The sequence below is a fragment of the Stigmatopora nigra genome, chromosome 23 (genome assembly GCF_051989575.1).
Source record: "Stigmatopora nigra isolate UIUO_SnigA chromosome 23, RoL_Snig_1.1, whole genome shotgun sequence".
Classification (NCBI taxonomy): Eukaryota; Metazoa; Chordata; class Actinopteri; order Syngnathiformes; family Syngnathidae; genus Stigmatopora; species Stigmatopora nigra.
The window spans coordinates 4,492,005-4,511,614 of record NC_135530.1 but is presented as its reverse complement, the minus strand read 5'-3'; the positions used below and the strand labels follow the sequence as shown (position 1 = coordinate 4,511,614).

The window sequence follows — 19,610 nt, the reverse complement described above, 5'->3', positions numbered from 1 at the left end:
AGTGATAGAGAAAATAATCATCCCAGCCACTTCAACTTTGTAAAAACGCCACACCTCAAATGGATACTTTCATGCTATTACAAAACGACACCAACTGTGGTGTACCGTTGCACCTTTTGACAGTACTGCTTCTTGGAGAGACATACTTCGATATCCCAAAATCTGCCACAATTCCAACAGTAACCATGTGCCTAAAATCGATATAATGTTGAATCCCTCATGTGTTCAAACATCAACCTTTTTTAAATTATCTGGTTAATATTTTAATGGATCTCAAAGACAAACTCTATTGCTTTAAAAGAAAGTGCTACACTAACAAACTCTGACCAATGGAGTAAAATGCATCCAATGAACAACTCCCAATACAACATTGTGTATTCACAAAGGATTTATCTCACTTTTTCAACAGCCTCAAGTAGTTCTGTATTCCCCAAACTCTCTCTTTGGTTCTCCCCTAGTTCTTGGATACATTGTTCTTAGAGCTGAGCATCATACGGAGATTTAGCACTTGGTGGATTAAAGCAGACCTGGTTCCTAGTCCTGAGTGCTTGCCATTTTTTTTTCCAAATGTCGTCCCAAAATTAGGATTAAGGAACCAGTTCATGATCCAATGGTCAGTCCAATTCCTGCTGGAATCCTCCCAGACAGGGTTTGTACACATAGAGCGAGGAGTAGATATATAATGGGTTCAATACAACAATTCAACAATTTGAGGCTTTTATACTAAAATGACAAGGGGACATAAAGTTGCAATTAGTGCAAGAAATGTTATCGTTAAAGTATGATAGCGTGAGATGAATCCACTTTTTTAACGTAGCACAGGACTCAAAAACAAATGGCGGTGTGCCTAAAAATACAAATAAAAACAAACCTACATAACGGCATCACACCTGAACACGTCAGCTCAAGTTGTGAGAGTACAAACAATTGTGAGAATCACATATCTATTTATAACTCGTGAAAAAGAAACATGAAAAAAAATTAAGATTTGTGATAAAACAGATGTTATGTTATCCTACTTGTTATCTTATTGCAAACCTGAGAATATATTGAATGTGAAATTGTACTCATATTTATGTTGATTTCATATTTATGGTCCTATTTTCTACATCAAGCTCCACAAAAGTCTACTCTTGAGTGTACAAAAGTAATACATAGAAATTAAAGCTTGTCAAACATGTATACTAGAACTATATTAGATGTTTAAAAAAACATGTACTGAAGATAGAAATATTAGATGGATAGAAAACACAACTTTTGTAGTAATACTGCTGGTCATTTGTACTTTGTTGTGCGTGGTTTGAATGTTAAAAATCAAGCTTTAGTACACATTACATTTAAAGAGGTCTTGGAGTCACCTGTCATCGCCTATATCCTAAACCTAAACTGCTTTCCTGCAACAGTCAGGGATTAAGAATTTAGCTTGAGGCCCCTTAAACACATTACACTTTGGTTATGGTTATTACTTTGGAGGATGAGGAAATGACTCATTTACTTCTCTGCCTGCTTCCAGGGTTGAAAAGGCAATATTGTAATATTTTTCAAGTCGAGTGCCAAATCCATAAATACTCTTGTATTTGTGTATTTTTAGTTACCTGAAAAACCTTCGTGTGCATGTATTTTATATTTCAGTGATGTATTTTTTTTGTTTTATTCTACATCACAGTCAATTCCACATCTATCAACCTGTTTTGTGTGTGCACAAAGCCAAAGAGGAAGCGGCTGCTTTCAGGTGGCATGCCGCACGCAACGAGGCGCATGCAAATAGGCACGCAAACGGGGGCAAAACAACTTGAGGTGGTAGACAGCGCACCACAGGAGATGCAAGCACTATTCACAAGGGGGACCCTGCCTTTCAAAGGGTCGCTAGGGAAAAGAGAATAACACCTACGCTTTGAAAACACACCCAACTAGGAAATTGTGGCCGTGCACTTCCTTGTTGATGTTTCCCCGCAGTACACAAAGACACATGGGGAATGGAATGTGGCTTAAAATGCATGTAGGTAGGACTAATGTGTATGGAGGGCTGTCTTTAGGGAGGAAGACGGGTGGTAGCTTTGAGCTCAGCGATCTGTCTAGCTCAGTTGAGATGTGTGAACATCTGACACCGATCTACGGTACGACAGCACCTGGATGCCAAGGTGGTCTGATGGATGTATTGGATGTAGAGCTGGGGGCGATAAAATGATAACAATAATTATCGTAAAATATTTTTTGTCAAATATAATATTAATAAGTTTTGATTGAAAAAAAACGATCATTTTAAATTGTAATTACACCATACGACCACCACAGAAAACGAGAAAGCTTATGCGAGATGAACGCTAGGTAGAGACCAATAATCAGAATAAGAAGAGGATGACAAGGAAAATGTTTTTAGCATTTTAGCAATAAAAGCTAACAATAACCTTGCGAAAATAAGTTATTATGAGATGCAGGACAACACCGAGCCAACCCACTAAAATATTTATCTTAATTATTCACAGAAGTTTGAAATTTGGACAGAAACAAGGTGATAGTGATCGTGATAATTATCGAAATATCGTATTATAATTTTTTTGATCGTGATAACAAGGTGAATGACCATGATTCATAACTGTTGACACTAGTGAAAATAATCATGATAATTTTAGGTGTAATAATGCACTTTTACTGTAGTACAGTATATCCAAATACTTGAGGCAGTAGTGGAATTTGACCAGGCAGAAAATGACAGATAATTAGCCTCACTCGTGCTTCCCATCTGTCAACGCGTTGGCTTGATTTTCTCATCATGTCATTACCGACGACGGCTTGATAAGCTGAATGTCTTTATAAGCATGTGCAGGGCGGGTGAGAGAACAAAGGATCACTACAAAGTGTTGCCAAAAATATTTGTGGAAGCATGAGTGCTTGAAATAATGAAAGGGAACTTGGCTTTTTGTTCCAGTTTCATCCTCAAATTGCAACGGAACTTTTGGAACACAGATTGGAAGGCACCCACAAACAAAAAATGTCTAAATTGTGTTTATGGGAAGAAGTTAACATTTTTTTCTATTTTATTTAGTTCACACTATCCTTTCACACCAACTGCAACTGTGCTAAAAATAAACAGTATGAGGGAATAGGCGCCGGCTTCTTAAAGTCGGTCGGAACAATAGCTGTCACTAAATTATTAACTGTTGAAAATCGCGAAAACACTTGCATTAGCACGTCCAGGCTAAATTTGTAGCTGTGTGGATGTGTTACTTTGAGTGTTTCTAATTAAATCACTTTCATGTATGCTTACTTTTGCGTTAAACAGACTTTGAGAGTGAGTTTTAATCATATTCAGCCGCAATAACTGCTGAAAAAGCTTACTATAATTGGAAATACTGATTCAAATGATGTTTTACACATAGAACATGAACCTGGAGTCCATTAGTTTACCATTAGCAAACCATTTGCACCTTTAAAAACACCGCTGATGATCCAAAGAATGGTTTTAATCAAACTTGGCTTCTAAATTGCTACGTTATCGCTTGAGCACTCTGTTTTTATGAATACCTTCATCTAGAAATGAGAATCTTGCAAAACATTTCCAATGTTCCATGAAAGCCTCATTAAAGATTCACTATAGATGTCAGTATCTCTATATAATGCTAATAAAGCTGAAAATTGTGCAAGATGCATGCAAATTAGTCATCTGTAGTTCAGGGATGAGTAGAAGGAGTATGTGCCCAAGGGGCCTTCAGGTACTAAATCTTTCACCGGCGATAAACATTGTGTCAAACGACGTCAAGCTGAGTCAGAGAAAGAGACGAGAGATAATGGCTCAAACAGAACAGATTGCAAATGTGAAATGTATGTCAGGTTTCTACAATAATGGAGGTTTAGGACAGGGGTAGGGAAAATATGGCTCGGGAGTCATATGTGGGTCTTTTGCTAGGTGCATATGGCTCCCTCGCTAAACTGTGAGGTAACTACCAGAAGTGCAGCTTGAAACTTTTTTTCCAATTAAATTATTCTGCATTGATTATCATTGATTAACAACAGCGCGACAATGTTGTCAAAAGATGTCAGAGAATGTTTGTACTTTAAAAGTGGTAAAATTACTACAAATAGCAAACATTTTAGTGCATTTTTTCTTTTAAATTTTGAGTATGGCTCTCAAGAAATAACATTTGAAAATATGAATCGTTTATGGCTCTCTCCGTCAAAAAGGTTCCTGACCTATGCTTCAAGTGAGAACACGATTAATTCAACACTTAAACCGTTTTTGTTCTTAATATGAACCTTTGACTCGTAAGGCCGCCTACGCAAAAGACAAAGTGGACATCCAAGTTTTGCAGCACGAAATCATCCATGAGAGCAATCAGGAGAATCAATAAAAGTCAAAATGCAACTTAACGTCTGCACCGAGAAATCTTGTCTTAGTAAAGAAGGATTCCGTTGTAATCATCTTACCAAGCGTCGTTAAAGGGTGAAGAGGTCCTTGAATGCAACCCTGTCATTTGTTCAATGAATAACACGTACCTAACAGGCTTTCTATAAAGAATGTTGCTGTTCAAAATGTCCTCGACTTGCTGCTTGATTGCAAAAAAAAAATAATTAAATGTTTCAGGGCGGGGGATAAAGCAAGCACTGTATAAGTCTGATAAGACATAGAAAGTTCTCAAGTTTGGAAACTAATGGAATGCAACAATATGAAAGATTAGTGTCGTTCCGCACTAGTAAAGATTTGCTTTGATTCAGTCAAAAAGATTCTAAAATTTGATATGTATATATACACATTTATCTCATTATGTCACGATTTCTCTCTCGCAATGTTATGTCTGGCTATCCATCACAGGGCGTGGCCTATCTAGCCCAAATTGCCGACAATGCAAAACGTTTGAAGGCTTGAAAAACTGCAGCATTTCTGACCGCAGTAGAAGAATGTCATCTAGCTAAAAGCTAACAGAGAACACCATCCACATTTGTATGCAACTTCATGTATTTGAATCCTTTTTCTGTCAACGGCTTGGTGTTTACACAACCCCTCGTGTGGCCAGTCCACCTGACGAATGAGAAGGACAAGAACTACCAGGTACCAATTTCCTTCCTACAGGTCTGTTCATCACTACGAGCAATGGAGAACAATACACCACAGTCGGCCAACTTCATTTTCTGTCATTTTTTTTCTCAGCAAAGCATAACAGTGCGGCGCCGCGGCACCCCGCAGTGCGCCAGCGCACGCCTGCGAAGGCGAGATTGGTCAAGGCGAGCTCGCACGGCGTTTCAAAGCTAAAGCTGCCTGGAATTCACTCCCATAGCTTCCATTTTTCATCTGTCATGTTTTTTAAGAGGGGAGGGAAAATGAGCCAGAAAACTTGTTTTTTTTTTTTTGCTTTCTTCTAGTAACTGAAAAAGTTAAGACTACATTTGAGGAATGCTGAAGCAGGAACATTTTGGTGCAGCAATTTATCGGCTTTTCAAAATTGTTAATGCAGTTTACACAATTGAAATGTAGGTTAAAGTAAGTAGTTCATTAATCATGAATCTAGAGCAGAATTTGCTTACGCCAGCTCAACATGAGTATTGCATCGACAATCACATCAACATTAAACACAACTTCATTGTCTTCACAACTAAGCGACTTATTACACATCGATATTAATTAAATAATCGTTTTGTATTATTTTTGCAGCGGGATAGGGCTCAACTCAAAGGACTCAGTCTGAAAATGTGGCCTTGGTATTTCACTTGTGACATCAGGAGCAATGTATAATCCCAAATTGACAAATCTAAATACAGCAAACACTAACTCATGTGTCAAAGTGGCGGCCCGGGGCCAAATCTGGCTTGCCGCATCATTTTGTGTGGCCCGGGAAAGTAAATCATGAGTGCCGACTTTCTGTTTTAGGATCGAATTCAAATTAAGACTATAAATGTATATTAAATGTCCTGATTTATCCCCTTTTAAATCAATAATTGTATCCATTTTCTGTTTTTAGTTCAAAAATCCTTTTGTAAAATCTAAAAATATATGAAAAAAGGCTAAAATAAGTATTGTTTAAGATCTATAAAAAAACGGAATATTCAGGGCCTTTAATCCAGTTCTTTTAAACCATTTATAAAGAAAAAAATCTAAATATCATATCTAAAATGATCCAGCCCACATGAAATCGAGTTGACGTTAAAATGGCCCGCGAACCACCCCAAGTCTGACAACCTTGCACTAAATGATTAATCGAAGGACCAAAATTTAAATGACATTAAAAGAAACTCCCAAAATGTCCATTCCCATTGCCCTATTCTGGACTAAACTCTTCAAGTAACTGCCGAACAAATGTCATTTATATTCATAGCGAGCCTCCAAATTAGATGCCACTGTGTCTTGCGTGCATGACAGATGCATTGTCATAGCTCATTTTGCATGTCATGCATGTTTGTTTACTGCTTACGGCCATTGTGGAACGCCAATACAAATGCGAACTGTTCGCCCAAAGATGGATGCAATCGAAGGCGGCAAGTCGCAGTGAAGCAGGTGACAAGGCACTTTGATAGAAAAGAATTCCAATATGTGGAATTTACATCTCCCCAAAAACCTTACAAAGAGACCAGTGTAGGTTTGGGGGTCTTTACCTCCCTAGCAACTGGTCGCGGCGGTGCTGAATGGCAGATTTCCGAGGCTAATGCACATCAGGAGCATTAGTATGCCTCGGAGGAGCCGTGTGCACTTTGTCAGAAGGAGAGGTGGTGATGTAAGGGGGGGATAAATGTTTGCAGTTTGCCCACTGACCTGGAGCGCATAACCCCCCCACCACACACACACATACACACAGCTACACAGTGCCCCCTCTGGGCTGGAAATAAAAGCATATTTAGTGCACAATAGACCTTACAGGAGTGTGATGAGTTTCAGTTTGCGTTTGATTTATTTGATAAGGAACATCATATATTAATGAACAGATCTATATTTATGTTAATGAACATGTATATGTAAATATGTAAGATTTTAGCCGTGGGCTAATTTCCGTCTTTTGTCCTTAGAGTAGGTCAAGATAAACGATGACACACACACACACATTTTAGACAGTGTCGTGATCGCTATTTTATTCGTATAACAGCCAGGCTTTAAGATGATTGGCCAAGGCGTTCAGAGACGGGAGTTCATGTATGCTAACTTGTATAGAGTTCCAGGTATTTGGGAAGTTTGCTAAATGGACTCTTTTTGAAGGGAACTACACAGTCACCTGTAGAGCCAGCCCTTGTTGTTGTGTTGGATTTTTGGGATTTATTGTGTTGTGTTTTTGATTTTTTTCTGGTAAAAAATCTTGTAGTGGAGGAGGAGCTTTGTGTACTTTGTAAACTAAGGTGACATCTGCATATTTTTAACTGTATTGTTCCAGTTTAGGCGTTTGTGTTTTTTAAATATCTGACAATACTTTCAAAGCTTTCTTCTAAATAGTTGTAATAGGTTTTAACAGGACTATTTACAACGCTTAGTAGAAATGATCATGATTGTAAAGAATTATGAAGAAAATCCTTTCATTTTGAAAAGAACGCCATGATGTAAGCTTACTCGCACTTAACCTTATGACTTAAGTTAAACACCTCCACAAAAATGACAAACGTGAGCGCATTCAAAAATCAAGTCAGTTATCATATAGAAGATTTAAAGAGAGAAGAAAGAAAGAACAACTGGCACAACGTTGTTTGGATAAGAAAGATAGTTATCCAGCGGCTTTGCGCCAATATTTAAATGAGGCCGCTTCTTCACACCGTTAGGGAAACTGTGATAAGACCCTATATACAGATAAGACTATATCATGTAAAATAAGCTTTTGATACAGAAAATGGAGAGATGCTCAGCTGCCTTTTTGGTTGAATAGTTCACCTACCATGGTTCCTTAAACCCCAAGAGACAAGGGGTAAGTGTCTGCACATGTACGCATGTACTATGTGTGTGTTTACACCACTCCAGCTGTCTCTTCACATTCATCCGCACTCTCATGACCGATCTTCTAAGCATCTCTGCTGCTAGCAGATATCCTTAGGGCTTCACCCAGGAAGACATTTCAAACAATACTTCTTGGCATCAAGCCCATATATGCACACAATGAGGGGAGAATATGCACAGGGGGTGAAATGTTCACACTAGAAGTGAACAATCTGAACAAAATGTCTGTTTAAATCAAAGTCACTCCACCTGATGATATACAATTCAACTGTAAAGCTCTCCAGTCATTTCAGGTAGCACTTGAGAAAAAACAGAAAGAGTCGACATAAGAGTGGCCTGACATACGAGCAATTTGAGATATGGGTAAAGTTTTGGGCAAATATTTATCTTGAGATACAAGCTAGTTCGCTAATATGAGAGGAATATATACTACTTCTTGTTGGCAAGTGGTCATGCGTTATTTTATTGTGAGGACATGTGTGTGCATCATTTTGGGAATATTTTGAATGTAATAGAAACTCAAACAGCTCTAGATATTGACTGAAAGTCAGTGTGGAGGCGGGGCAAAAAGAGGCAACCCGAGAGAAGAAAGGTATCAAAATGTCAAAACATATTAGAATTAAGTTGTATGTTAGGTTCGATTCAACTTGTTTTGAGGGTGTCTGCATTGTAATCCAACTTCATTTAAATTAGTTAAAGTTATGTTACGATAGCCGTGCAAAATGACCCCCGCAACTTCGAAATATGTATAATTTTAGTACTATTAAACGCATTTTAGTCATATTAAACCACTAGTTATGTGTTACTTTGTTAATAAATGCCGAATTAGAACAAACAAAACATTTTTTCCAATCCAATATCCTATTTTTGGTGTTTTTTTTCAGAGGGTTGGCACAAATTAATTTATTTTTAGTTCATTTCAATGGGAAACGTTGGTTTAAGTTACAAGAAAATCAACATATCAGCTCAGTCCCGGAACAAATTAAGCTCGTATCTCGAACTGTACTCAAACATGGTTTACTACAATGGGAAGACTGGAGGCTAGAAAATCTAGGTAAGGTTTCCAAAACCTTCTCAAAGTGCTAATAGCTTCATGTTTTTTTCTCTCTGTGTGGGTTGTTTGCAAGCACAACAGCTGGCGTGTAAACCTGTGACTTCCCAGATCTTTTAGAGTATTCTCACAAAGGAAGTGTTGACAGTCTGCAACCTATAATGGGGATTGGTGGCAGGTTTAGTAACAGTCCTCAACCACCAACTGCTCCTGGCTTCCGACTCACTGATACTGATCTAGAATTTGCATCTGTCCTTTATGATGAATATGCATTAAATTCCCTTTTTAAATGCATAAATGATTTCAAGACCTTTACTACTCCGAACTATTTCTGCATCACTGATTTATTTTTTTGCCGCAGGTCTTTCAATTTAGCTGGGTCGATTTTTTTGTTGATGTTATTTCATGTCTTTTGGAGACGTGGACCAATTGGTGCGGTGACTAATTATAACGGCACAACAAACCGCCGCATTGACAGCATCTCTGCCCGCAGCCACTCCATTAATTGGCCACCCGTCAAGAGAACACGCATTAAACTGATCTTCGCACTCGCAGATGTCTGCGTGGTTTCCGACGCTTTGCTCCAACCTGTACATTAGCTAAAGTTATCACATTTCCATTCGACTCTTAATTGGAACTCATGCGAGATCAGCCCACTTGCTGCCTGTCCACCTGAGCATTAGAAAACATCAGCGGCCAGAAGAACATCTTTAATGAAAAGAACCGTTTTCGTTTAATTAGGCTGCACCTCTCGGGCCTCTTATTACGCTTCCGATGTGAAATAGTGGAAGTTACCCAGATTTCACCTTCCTTCCCAGACCCATTGTTGCATTTGAATCAACCCTTAGCGAATAGCCTCTATTAGCCAAAAGGGAGTGTTTATAATGAGAATGATTTTCATGTTGGATCCTTTTTCATGGTGCATCATTTACTTGTAATATCGACCAGAGCAGAGCAAAATAGGAAACTGAGAGTGGTCTTCAGTTCCGTTACAAAATATGCTGCGGTAATCAGCTTTTTAGTCAAATTACTTTGTTTAATGTATATGTTCGACCAGTTTGAAAAGTATACTTGAACTGTTTCGGGTTGTACTCATACTAGTAAACAAAAGTGTTACTTTTCATTGTTGTAACCTTAAATAAGAGCTCAATCAATCGCCATTAGTTACAAATTCTTCCTAAAGCTCAAAAGGGTTTGTTTTGAAGATTTTGGACCGCATCAAGAAAATTGTGAAGAGATTGCTTAAGAGAATGTTGTTATAATCTCTCTAGTAGAGCATCTAAGTCTAACAGAGATCTCTAGATCGCAGGTGTCAAAGTGGCAGCCCGGGGGCCAAATCTGGCCTCCTGCATCATTTTGTGTGGCCCCAGAAAGTAAATTATGAGTGCCAACTCTCTATTGTAGGATCAAATTTAAAGGATAGATATAGATGTATATTATATTTCCTGATTTCCTGGAGCAATAATTGCAATTTTTTAATCATTTTTTTCAGTTTTTAGGTCAAAAATCATCTTGCAAAATCTAAAAATATATAAAAATATTTTCCATTTTCCACTATAATATAGAACATAATAAAAAATGTCCTTTTGAAATGAAAACAATTATTAAATGAATAATGTTCTCTTACTAAGAAAAAAAGCATATAATCTATTAAAATCTATTTTAATCCAGTTCCTTCAATCCATTTATTAAAAAAAAATACTCTAGATGGAGTGTGTTAGACTCCAAAAGGTATTACAAGCAAACTTGTAACTTTGGTATTCAAATCTATCTTGTAATACCAATACTAAAACTTTATTTTACTGAGACAACCTTCAAATTACCACTGGACCAAAGCCTTGGTCTTCAAAACCTCCAACGGTGAGTCTGCATGGCTTTTTTATGACGGAATCATTTTCTCCCGCAGGACATGAGTTGGACATGCCCGGCAACAAAGTTAATCAATCCTTAAACAAGCTGTGATTTGACGATGGGAATTCTCCCGACTCCTTCTCTCCCCTTTGTTGCAGCCACATGGGATGCGGAATGATAGCTCTTTCACATTTCACAGTCGAAAAAAAACAACAACAAAAGGTCTGCTGTTTGCAGCATGGGGTGAAGAAAAGCACGCTACAGTGGGAATGATCTCTAGGGCACCATCATACTTCTACTCTATTACTTCCTCTTGTAATAGTACAATAAAGACAGAAAAGTCCAGTTAAAAAAAATTAAAATTATTCGGACTTTGACATGTTTTGTCAAGCATCACCTTCAGTTATTATATCTGGTAGGAAAAGCTAGTAGACCTCTTGATTTTGTAAGTAGGGTACGCACACTGTGTGGCCTTGCAGGCAAAAAGCGCTGACCTACATTTTTCTTTCAGTGCCACTGATGTGAAACTCCAAATGTTAAGTGCTAACTAGTTTGACAGACAACGTCAAACATGTTTTCACAAGTTTTTGCCTACACTGCCATTCATAATGAAATGAGAAAGTGCTGAATTGAGCAATTTAGAGATCAGCCTACTTTAATATTTTCAAATTTGAACAGAGGAAATAGCCACGCTGGGTAAATTTGAGTCGTACATTTTTTTTTTTGTTGCAGTCAAGGAGGTTCAAAGGAAAGAGGGGAAAAAAAGCAATATCTAATTATTTGATTTCTTTATTCTGTACATTTATTCTAGCTATTTTAGTAAGCTTGTCTATTTGTATTATTTATTTTTGGGGGGGTGCATAGAAACCTAACCGAAATTGTTTTGCAATAAACACATGCCCACACTATATACGGCAGGGGTGTCGGACTCGTGTTGGTTCGTGGGCCACGTTAACGTCAACTCGATTTCATGTGGGCTGGACCATTTTAGATATAATATTAAGTTTTTTGTTTTATATAAATGGATTAAAAGAACTGGATTAAAAGCCCTGAATATTCCGTTTTTTATAGATCTGAAACAATGTTTATTTTAGATTATTTTTTATATTTTTTTTAGATTTTAAAAACTGATTTTTGAACTAAAAACAGAAAAAAATGATTTAAAAAGTATTAATTTAAAAGGGGGAAATCAGGAAATGTAATATACATCTATACTCTTCATTTTAATTTGATCCTAAAACAGAAAGTCGGCACTCTTGATTTACTTTCCCGGGCCACACAAAATGATGCGGCTGGCCAGATTTGGCCCCCGGGCCACCACTTTGACACCTGTGATATACAGGTATCTGGTAGGGGTGTGCCTTGAGCATCGGACTCCACCCACATCCGCGTACACACGGCGCTCTGCATTTTAAGGCGCCCTGTCCATTTTGGGAAAAATTGAAGACTTTTTAGTGCGCCTTATAGTCGTGAAAATACGGTAATTTGATTTTAGCGAGAAACAGCAACGCGCATGATTCTTGTCTCGTGAGTTTGAGAGCTATTTACAGGGAGAACAAATTCAATTATTAAGTTAAACTTTAAAAATCATGAACGCAGTAGCGTTCACAAATACAGCATGAAATAGTGAGAAGTACTTGACTTGAAATACTGAAACTTTTATCATTCTGAAGCTGGAATACTTCAGGGAGGCTTCCTTTAATGTCAGCCCAATAAAATATAAATAACTTTGAATAGAAAAATGGCTATATTTAGGTAGCGCGTTCTTTCCAACGAGTTAATGGCAAGTAGAGTAATTAACATTTTAAAGGTTAGCGTCTCCATTGAAAAACAAGTGTTGACCTTTGCTCATACGGCTCGTTTTCTTCTCTGTTCTTCTAAAAAAAACCCTTTATTTTAGCGCAGAGTTGTATGACACATTGAACGTTCATAAACCTTGTCTCAGTGAAGTAGCTGGGGGGAGATAAAAAAAATAAATCTAAAAGAACATGATGAAAAATCACGTAACAGAAAAAGAGAGCAATGTTTCGTCAACATTTCAACATACGGCATTGAGCGCCGTAGAAGTCAACGCGGGGCATTTATGGCATGGGTCCAGTCAAATAAAAAGAAAATAGTACTTTAATGCTCCAGCCAACACTCATTTCGCATAATTGCAATTACAATGCAGACAGAATAATGCTGAGAATGAAAGGAGATCTTACATAGTTATTTAAATAGTTCTCACGCAAAATACTGAAGCTTGCCATTTCGGAGAGATGATTGACTTGCAATAATTAGTCCAAATATGGAAAACTTAAGTAAAAGCACTTGTAATGATCAAACATTTCTAATAGAAGAGGAAGGGCGATGTATTTTGCTGTTTAGTATACCCGGGTATATTAAATGGGGGGCTATATTAAACAGCAATATACAGAAATTGTTTTCTATTCTGTATAAATCAAATCAGCAGCCTTAATTGAATGACTTACTTGTTATTCTTTTAACCAGAACGAGATTTGATTCAAAATCTGTCTTAATTTACATCAAAAATCCTATACAGCTCTTGCTAAAAAAGCTACTTTGCAAACAAGAATAAAAATCGAACAATACTCTGTATATAAAGTTCACAAATGAAGCTTTGAACTCACACTTCAATGCAATTGTTGTCCCTGACATCGATAAAAACATCTTGTAAAACATATTTGGAATACCAAGTACAAAGAGCTGCACTAAAAGTGTCTGCACTAAAAATCAAGACATTTCAACCTGCATTTCCAACACAAGGAAACCAACAAAGACGGCTTTGGGGGGGGGAAAGGAGAAGCACATTAGTGAGTGCTAATCGCATTGCCATTTAGACTGTAATTGATTTCAGGACTCTTGGCTTGAGGGTCCCTACCAGCCCGGCATCATCATTCGTAGCTCATTGTCGTATTCGATAGAAAGGGACACTTTCCGAGAGGCAATTAGCGTCAGGCAATGGTAGCGAACAGCTTGTCGTCCGATGTAGTCACCAAAACACGTGTGAATAGACGAGTCGGTTCGATAAGCAATGAACGTCACAGTCAGAGGTGCAGATTCAAAGCTGAAATGACTACGAGGATGGATTGAAGTGGAGTAACCATCACCATCATTTACTGACTCCACAAACAGCTTGTTCTCCTGTGTTAGCTTAAGGCTTTTGTGGTGAGGATTTTTCAAGTCTGTGTTGAAAAACCCTCCAGTTTGGCTTTACTGTAAATATGTCCCACTCGGTGGGAATTGGCGTAAAAGGCGGCAAGCAGCTGGTGCTTAGCGGGTTCCTGTGGGACATTGCCAACGACACCCCCCCCTCCTCACTCGACTAGCTGATGAAGACAGATGGATTGGGGCGCAGCCTTGACGCAGTACGCCACACACACATCCTTCTATCTGCATCCCCATCTTTGAGCACATCACGACATGGTAAATAGGCTTTATTTTTTGAAGATTATTCTCTTCAAATGAAAGCTTTACGTCTAAAGTTCCTGTCCGAATTAACCTTAATTCTCATAGGACAGTTGTGGTTTATCCGATACAAGAGAACTTTTTCAACGATAAACGGTGCAGTTACTCCTACGTCTATTGATTATTCAAGTTATTCATCTGTCGATGAATTAGTTTGATCTATCAAGTCATTGTACAAAAAACATTTCATTTAATTCACTTTAACAAAACAAATGGCTGAGTGTTAAGACCTACCTTATGTATACACGTACATCTGTGTATGTATGTAAATATATATGTTTATATATAGGTATGTATGAGTATATATATGTATATATGTTTATATAGGTATGTTTATATATAGGTATGTATGTGTATGTATATATAGATAGATATATAGCTGGATATATAGATGATATAGATTGATATATAGATGGATATATAGATTTCCTATATCTGCATTCTCACCCTCTTGCTACAGTGACAACGAAATTTCCCAAATACAGGATGAATGAAGTTATCAAATCCAATATCAATGCGGAGTCATTTCAGATGTGAAGAAGTGATACTGCTTGCAATTGATTTTAAATCATGAATCAAACACTAGTTATGTTCAAAACCCTCTTCTAGAAACTAAAATAGTCAATGGAGACTTCTGGTTACAATGTCCTCCAACTAAGACCTGACCTAAGAAGAAATCTGGGTCTTCCAGATTCATCTAAAAGAATATTAATCCCCATGGAAACCAATCTTAATTTCATTTTTTAAAGAATAGAGAAAGGATTCAGCAAGCGACACACATGGATAAATATATGCTGTGTTTAGACCAAAGATTAAGCATAGCGCAAAAACCCTTCACTTACCGTCAAACAGTTCCATGGTCAAGCTGACTATACATCGCCGACAGTCAAAGTCAATGAGCATACTCAAATAAATAAGGACAGCAATGTAACAAATTGTGTCGTACGTTTGCTTCGGGTTGCTATATTAAAGTGTTGTATACTATGTTTTTAACCTGTCCCTAATCTGACTGACATGAAATAGTAGATGTATGAACATTTAAAGCCTACTTACGTGAAATTGTGGGTTACGTCGTCAATGTAGGAATCCTACTTGCTCTTCCTCGTGAGTGATGGAAGAACGGAGAAGGGAATCAACATCTGCAGTTATGCATCATATCTGTTTGGATAAAGAAGGAGATGAAACAAAAACATATTGATTTCCCAGCCAGTTCTCTTTAAGATTCTCATCTTTTATAAAGGAATCAAGTGGACAAAGTTTGAGCATCCATCCATCAACAAGTGGGAAGAAGGGCCTGGGCATGACCCCTACGGAGCAAGGTGGGGACTACGGCCTGGATATGAAGTGGATGAGTCAAGGGATGATGTCAGGGTTTAAAGGCTAAAATGGACATGCACCAGCATAAAAATCAACTGTTATTATTAAAAGTTTCATCCAATTGTTAATTATCAACTTATCATCTATCTATATATATCACATACACACGCACACACAATTGAGCTATAAGGCAAACTAACCAGGCGATCTAAACTAGTTTTGATATGAATAACAAACTCATAGTACTTATGAAAAGAATAAGATTGTTTTACATGTTTTATTTCATGTGGAAGGCGAATTTTAACGCAGTAGGGAATCGAATCGAACCCCCATCCACATCTTGCTGTTGTGCTAAGACTCGAGACAAGAAAACTTAAACGGATGTAATTATGTATTATATATATTACTTACTAGGCAGAATGGGTCTTCAAAATTGATCGGACAAAGTTTGATGATGTTGCTAGACTGCGATCTTCACGATCCATGTTTTGCAAAGTGCTGTTGAATGTACATGTGACACGGCTAACATTAAGATGATATAGTATGATGGTGGCCGCAGCCGATTTCAAATCACTAATCTGCGTTCGCCAATCCACGTATCAACAACGCTATTTAAACTGAAAACATGCGATGTGAATAATAATAATAATAATACAGAAGTAATCATTTCTGGTACCTACCGAAACGGCTTTCGATGGTGCAGCGCAGGAAAAAAAAACCCAAAAAGTTGGGCAGGTGGCCCCAATCAGTTTTTTCTTCTTCTACACCAAAATGACATGTGCGCTGTTCACATGCCTTACTGCACATAAGATTGACATTCCCTTTTCCTAAAACTACGTATTATATTATATACTATATACATACACCATAAGTACAAAATATAAAAAATAAAATAAAATAAAAAGGTGTATATGTATGTATGAAAGTGTGTATGTATGTGTATGTATATATAAATATATATATATATATATATATAAATATATATATATATATATATATATATATATATATATATATATATATATATATATATATATATATATATATATATATATATATATATATATATATATATATATATATATATATATATATATATATATATATATATATATATATATATATATATATATATATATATATATATATATATATATATATATATATATATATATACATATACATATACATATACATATACATATACATATACATATACATATACATATACACATACACATACACATACACATACACATATACATATACATATACATATATATATATATATATATATATATATATATATATATATATATATATATATATATATATATATATATATATATATATATATATATATATATATATATATATATACACACACATGCATACATGCATACATACATACATACATATACACCTTTACAATGTTGATTAATATAACAAGCAACATATACATTGGGCATTTTATTGAACGTGTAAATGTGTTAGCCGTCATTAAAGCATGACCTTTTATTTTTCTACACTCACAAAACCCATAAAAGTTTGCACATTTATAATAATCATTTTGCTGCTTCAACATTACATTCAAAGCTGTAAATTGTTATAACTAAATTTTGTTAAAAACACAGTATTTACATAAATTGCAATACATTTTTTTCTAATATTTGGCTTACTTACATTAATCTCATCACATCATTTACAAGTTTTCCACAAGTGATTAATGGGAATATTTCATGTTTAAAAAATAATTAAAAAAATACTAAAACTCAGGAAACAACGACCAAAATGAGACAAACAATACTAAAACTAATCCCTTCCCACCCTTATTGTCAAAAAAGCATAACTGGACTCATGTTTGAGGAATATTTGATCTTCTATCATACATGAAGCAATGCATGATTTACGCATTTTAAACAGCTCCAATGACACTTTCTAATTAAGAATACATAACAGTACTTGTCGTGTTACTGACAGAATTGCAGACCTATGCCTAAGGTTATCAGAACATTAGAACATTTGTGGTTGACAAAAATTCCCTTGGTTTCTTGGCACAAATTTTCCATGGGGGGAAAAAAAATAAAAGTGTTCCGACGTGCATTAAACTTTGGCACAATACTAACCCCGCCCATTTAATGTCATGCAATCTGGTCAAGGACAAATCCGAGCTGTAAAGCATGCAAAATGCCAATATTTGCCTTTGTGTTTTGGTCCAACTTCCTTCAATGAAAAGTGCAAAGCTGATTAGGGGATGGGAGGTTTTTAGAGGGAAACGGGTCATGAAAGAAACGATTAGTTTCTGATGAAATGAGCTTGAAAAGTTGTTGAAGTTACTTTTCTAAAAATGCCTCTCAGTCGTACCGTGTGGATACAACTGTCGATCTTTAACGACACTTTTCGTCAAAACTAAGCACCGTTTTTAACAATTACAGTGTACAAATATCCAATTGTTCCAAAATGAACCAAGAAAAAACGTGCAAGATCCCCGGTTCCCAATACTTAAGGCAAAAACAATCCTCATACTAATATACATGACGCCTATCAAAACAGTTGTTTAAGTGTAAACACGTAGTCCAGCTTTATAAAAACTAGGCTCCGTTTTTGGAAAAAAAAACTGCCTGTCATTGATTGGAGCAGAGATACTTGGATCCTACACTGAAAAAAATGTCATCATAGAACCGATATACAGGACACCTATCAAAACAGTAGCTGTTTTTAAGTGTAAACATATGTTAAGCTGTATCAAAAGTAGGTTCGGTTTTTCGTTTTTTGTTTTTTTCTGGGTGTTTTATATTGGAGTGGAGGTATGGGATCCTACACTGAAAAAAATGTTATCAAAGAACCAATATACAGGACACCTATCAAAGCCGTTGTTGTTTTTTAAGTGTAAACATGTTAAGCTGTATCAAAAGCTGGTTCCGTTTTTTTGTTTTTTCGGCGTGTCTTTTATTGGAGCGGAGGTTTAAAGGAACCTAAATAAAACCAAAAGAAAAAAATTGCGTGCCCAGTAGAAAAGTGCAAATAATGCCAGTGTGTTTCTTCCCCTCTCCACTATAGCTGGGACACCTTACGGGGAAGAGGCCTCGGTCTAGGGACACGAGGGTCCGAGGTTCCGTCCAGCTTCACGCTACCCGTGCGCAGCTGGTGAGGTTTGGGGGGCAGGGCTGGGGGTTCTGTCTGTGGTGGGATGGATAAACTGTGGGGTAACGGCACGGGCCTGCGTGGGTTATTCCGTTCGTAGACGCTATAAGGCGGCGGCGTCTTGTTCTCTCGCCGTAGGGGCTCGTCAGGGGCGCTGCCGGGTGTGGTGGCAGGCTGTTCCCCGGCGGGTAACTCGGTACCCGATGCCTCCGAGACGCTGCAGCGGCTGAGGGAGGAAATTCCGCTGCTGTAGCTGCCCGAAAGGACGGGTGAGTTGGAAACCAGGCTAGTGGAATGGCACTCGGTTGGCGAAGGAGTAAATGGGGGCACGGTGGCCTAGTGGAGACAGACAAATTGAGTTTGAAGGCGTACAGGACAGTTCTTGGTGTCCTTTTCCAACTCCAAGTCATCACAAAGGCGGACCAAAACAGTCCTGTCTTAATTCAATTGGGTTTTACGTGAATTGACCGCAGGGAGGGGCTGATTTATGAGCATTTTTCTTCCTATGGGTCTTAATGCAATGTAAACAGTGGTTGCTACTGTCCACCAAAGTTATTCAACTATTAAATTGTACAAGCTAGAAAGTCATTAGATTGGTTTATATTGCTAGAAATGTTATTGTCACTAAGTAGTAGTAGGAGTTCAGGGCACAGTTGTTTTATTTTGTAGTGTAATGCACTTCTATAGCAAGTTTCAGCTGATACACAATTATTTTATTAAGGGATTTGTAAATATTTAGTTGATGTGTGACTGTAAATTTGATGATAGAATGAATTTTAGATATAATATTTAGATATTTTTTTTATAAATGGATTAACAGAACTGGATCAAAACCCTCATATATATTTTTATAGATCTAAAACTAAATATATATTT

General features: G+C 37.0%; 1 protein-coding gene across 4 annotated transcripts in view; it reads right to left on the bottom strand.

The window, feature by feature from the left end:
- Positions 1-17,047: 17,047 nt before the first annotated feature.
- dock4b (dedicator of cytokinesis 4b) overlaps positions 17,048-19,610 on the bottom strand; it is a 71,998-nt gene continuing 69,435 nt past the window's right edge. For all 4 annotated transcript variants that reach the window (XM_077709330.1, XM_077709327.1, XM_077709328.1 and 1 more), the window contains one exon: positions 17,048-19,070. In XM_077709330.1, the coding sequence (XP_077565456.1) occupies positions 18,645-19,070 (426 nt within the window). In that variant the 3' untranslated portion in view covers positions 17,048-18,644. The remainder of the gene's footprint in view (positions 19,071-19,610) is intronic.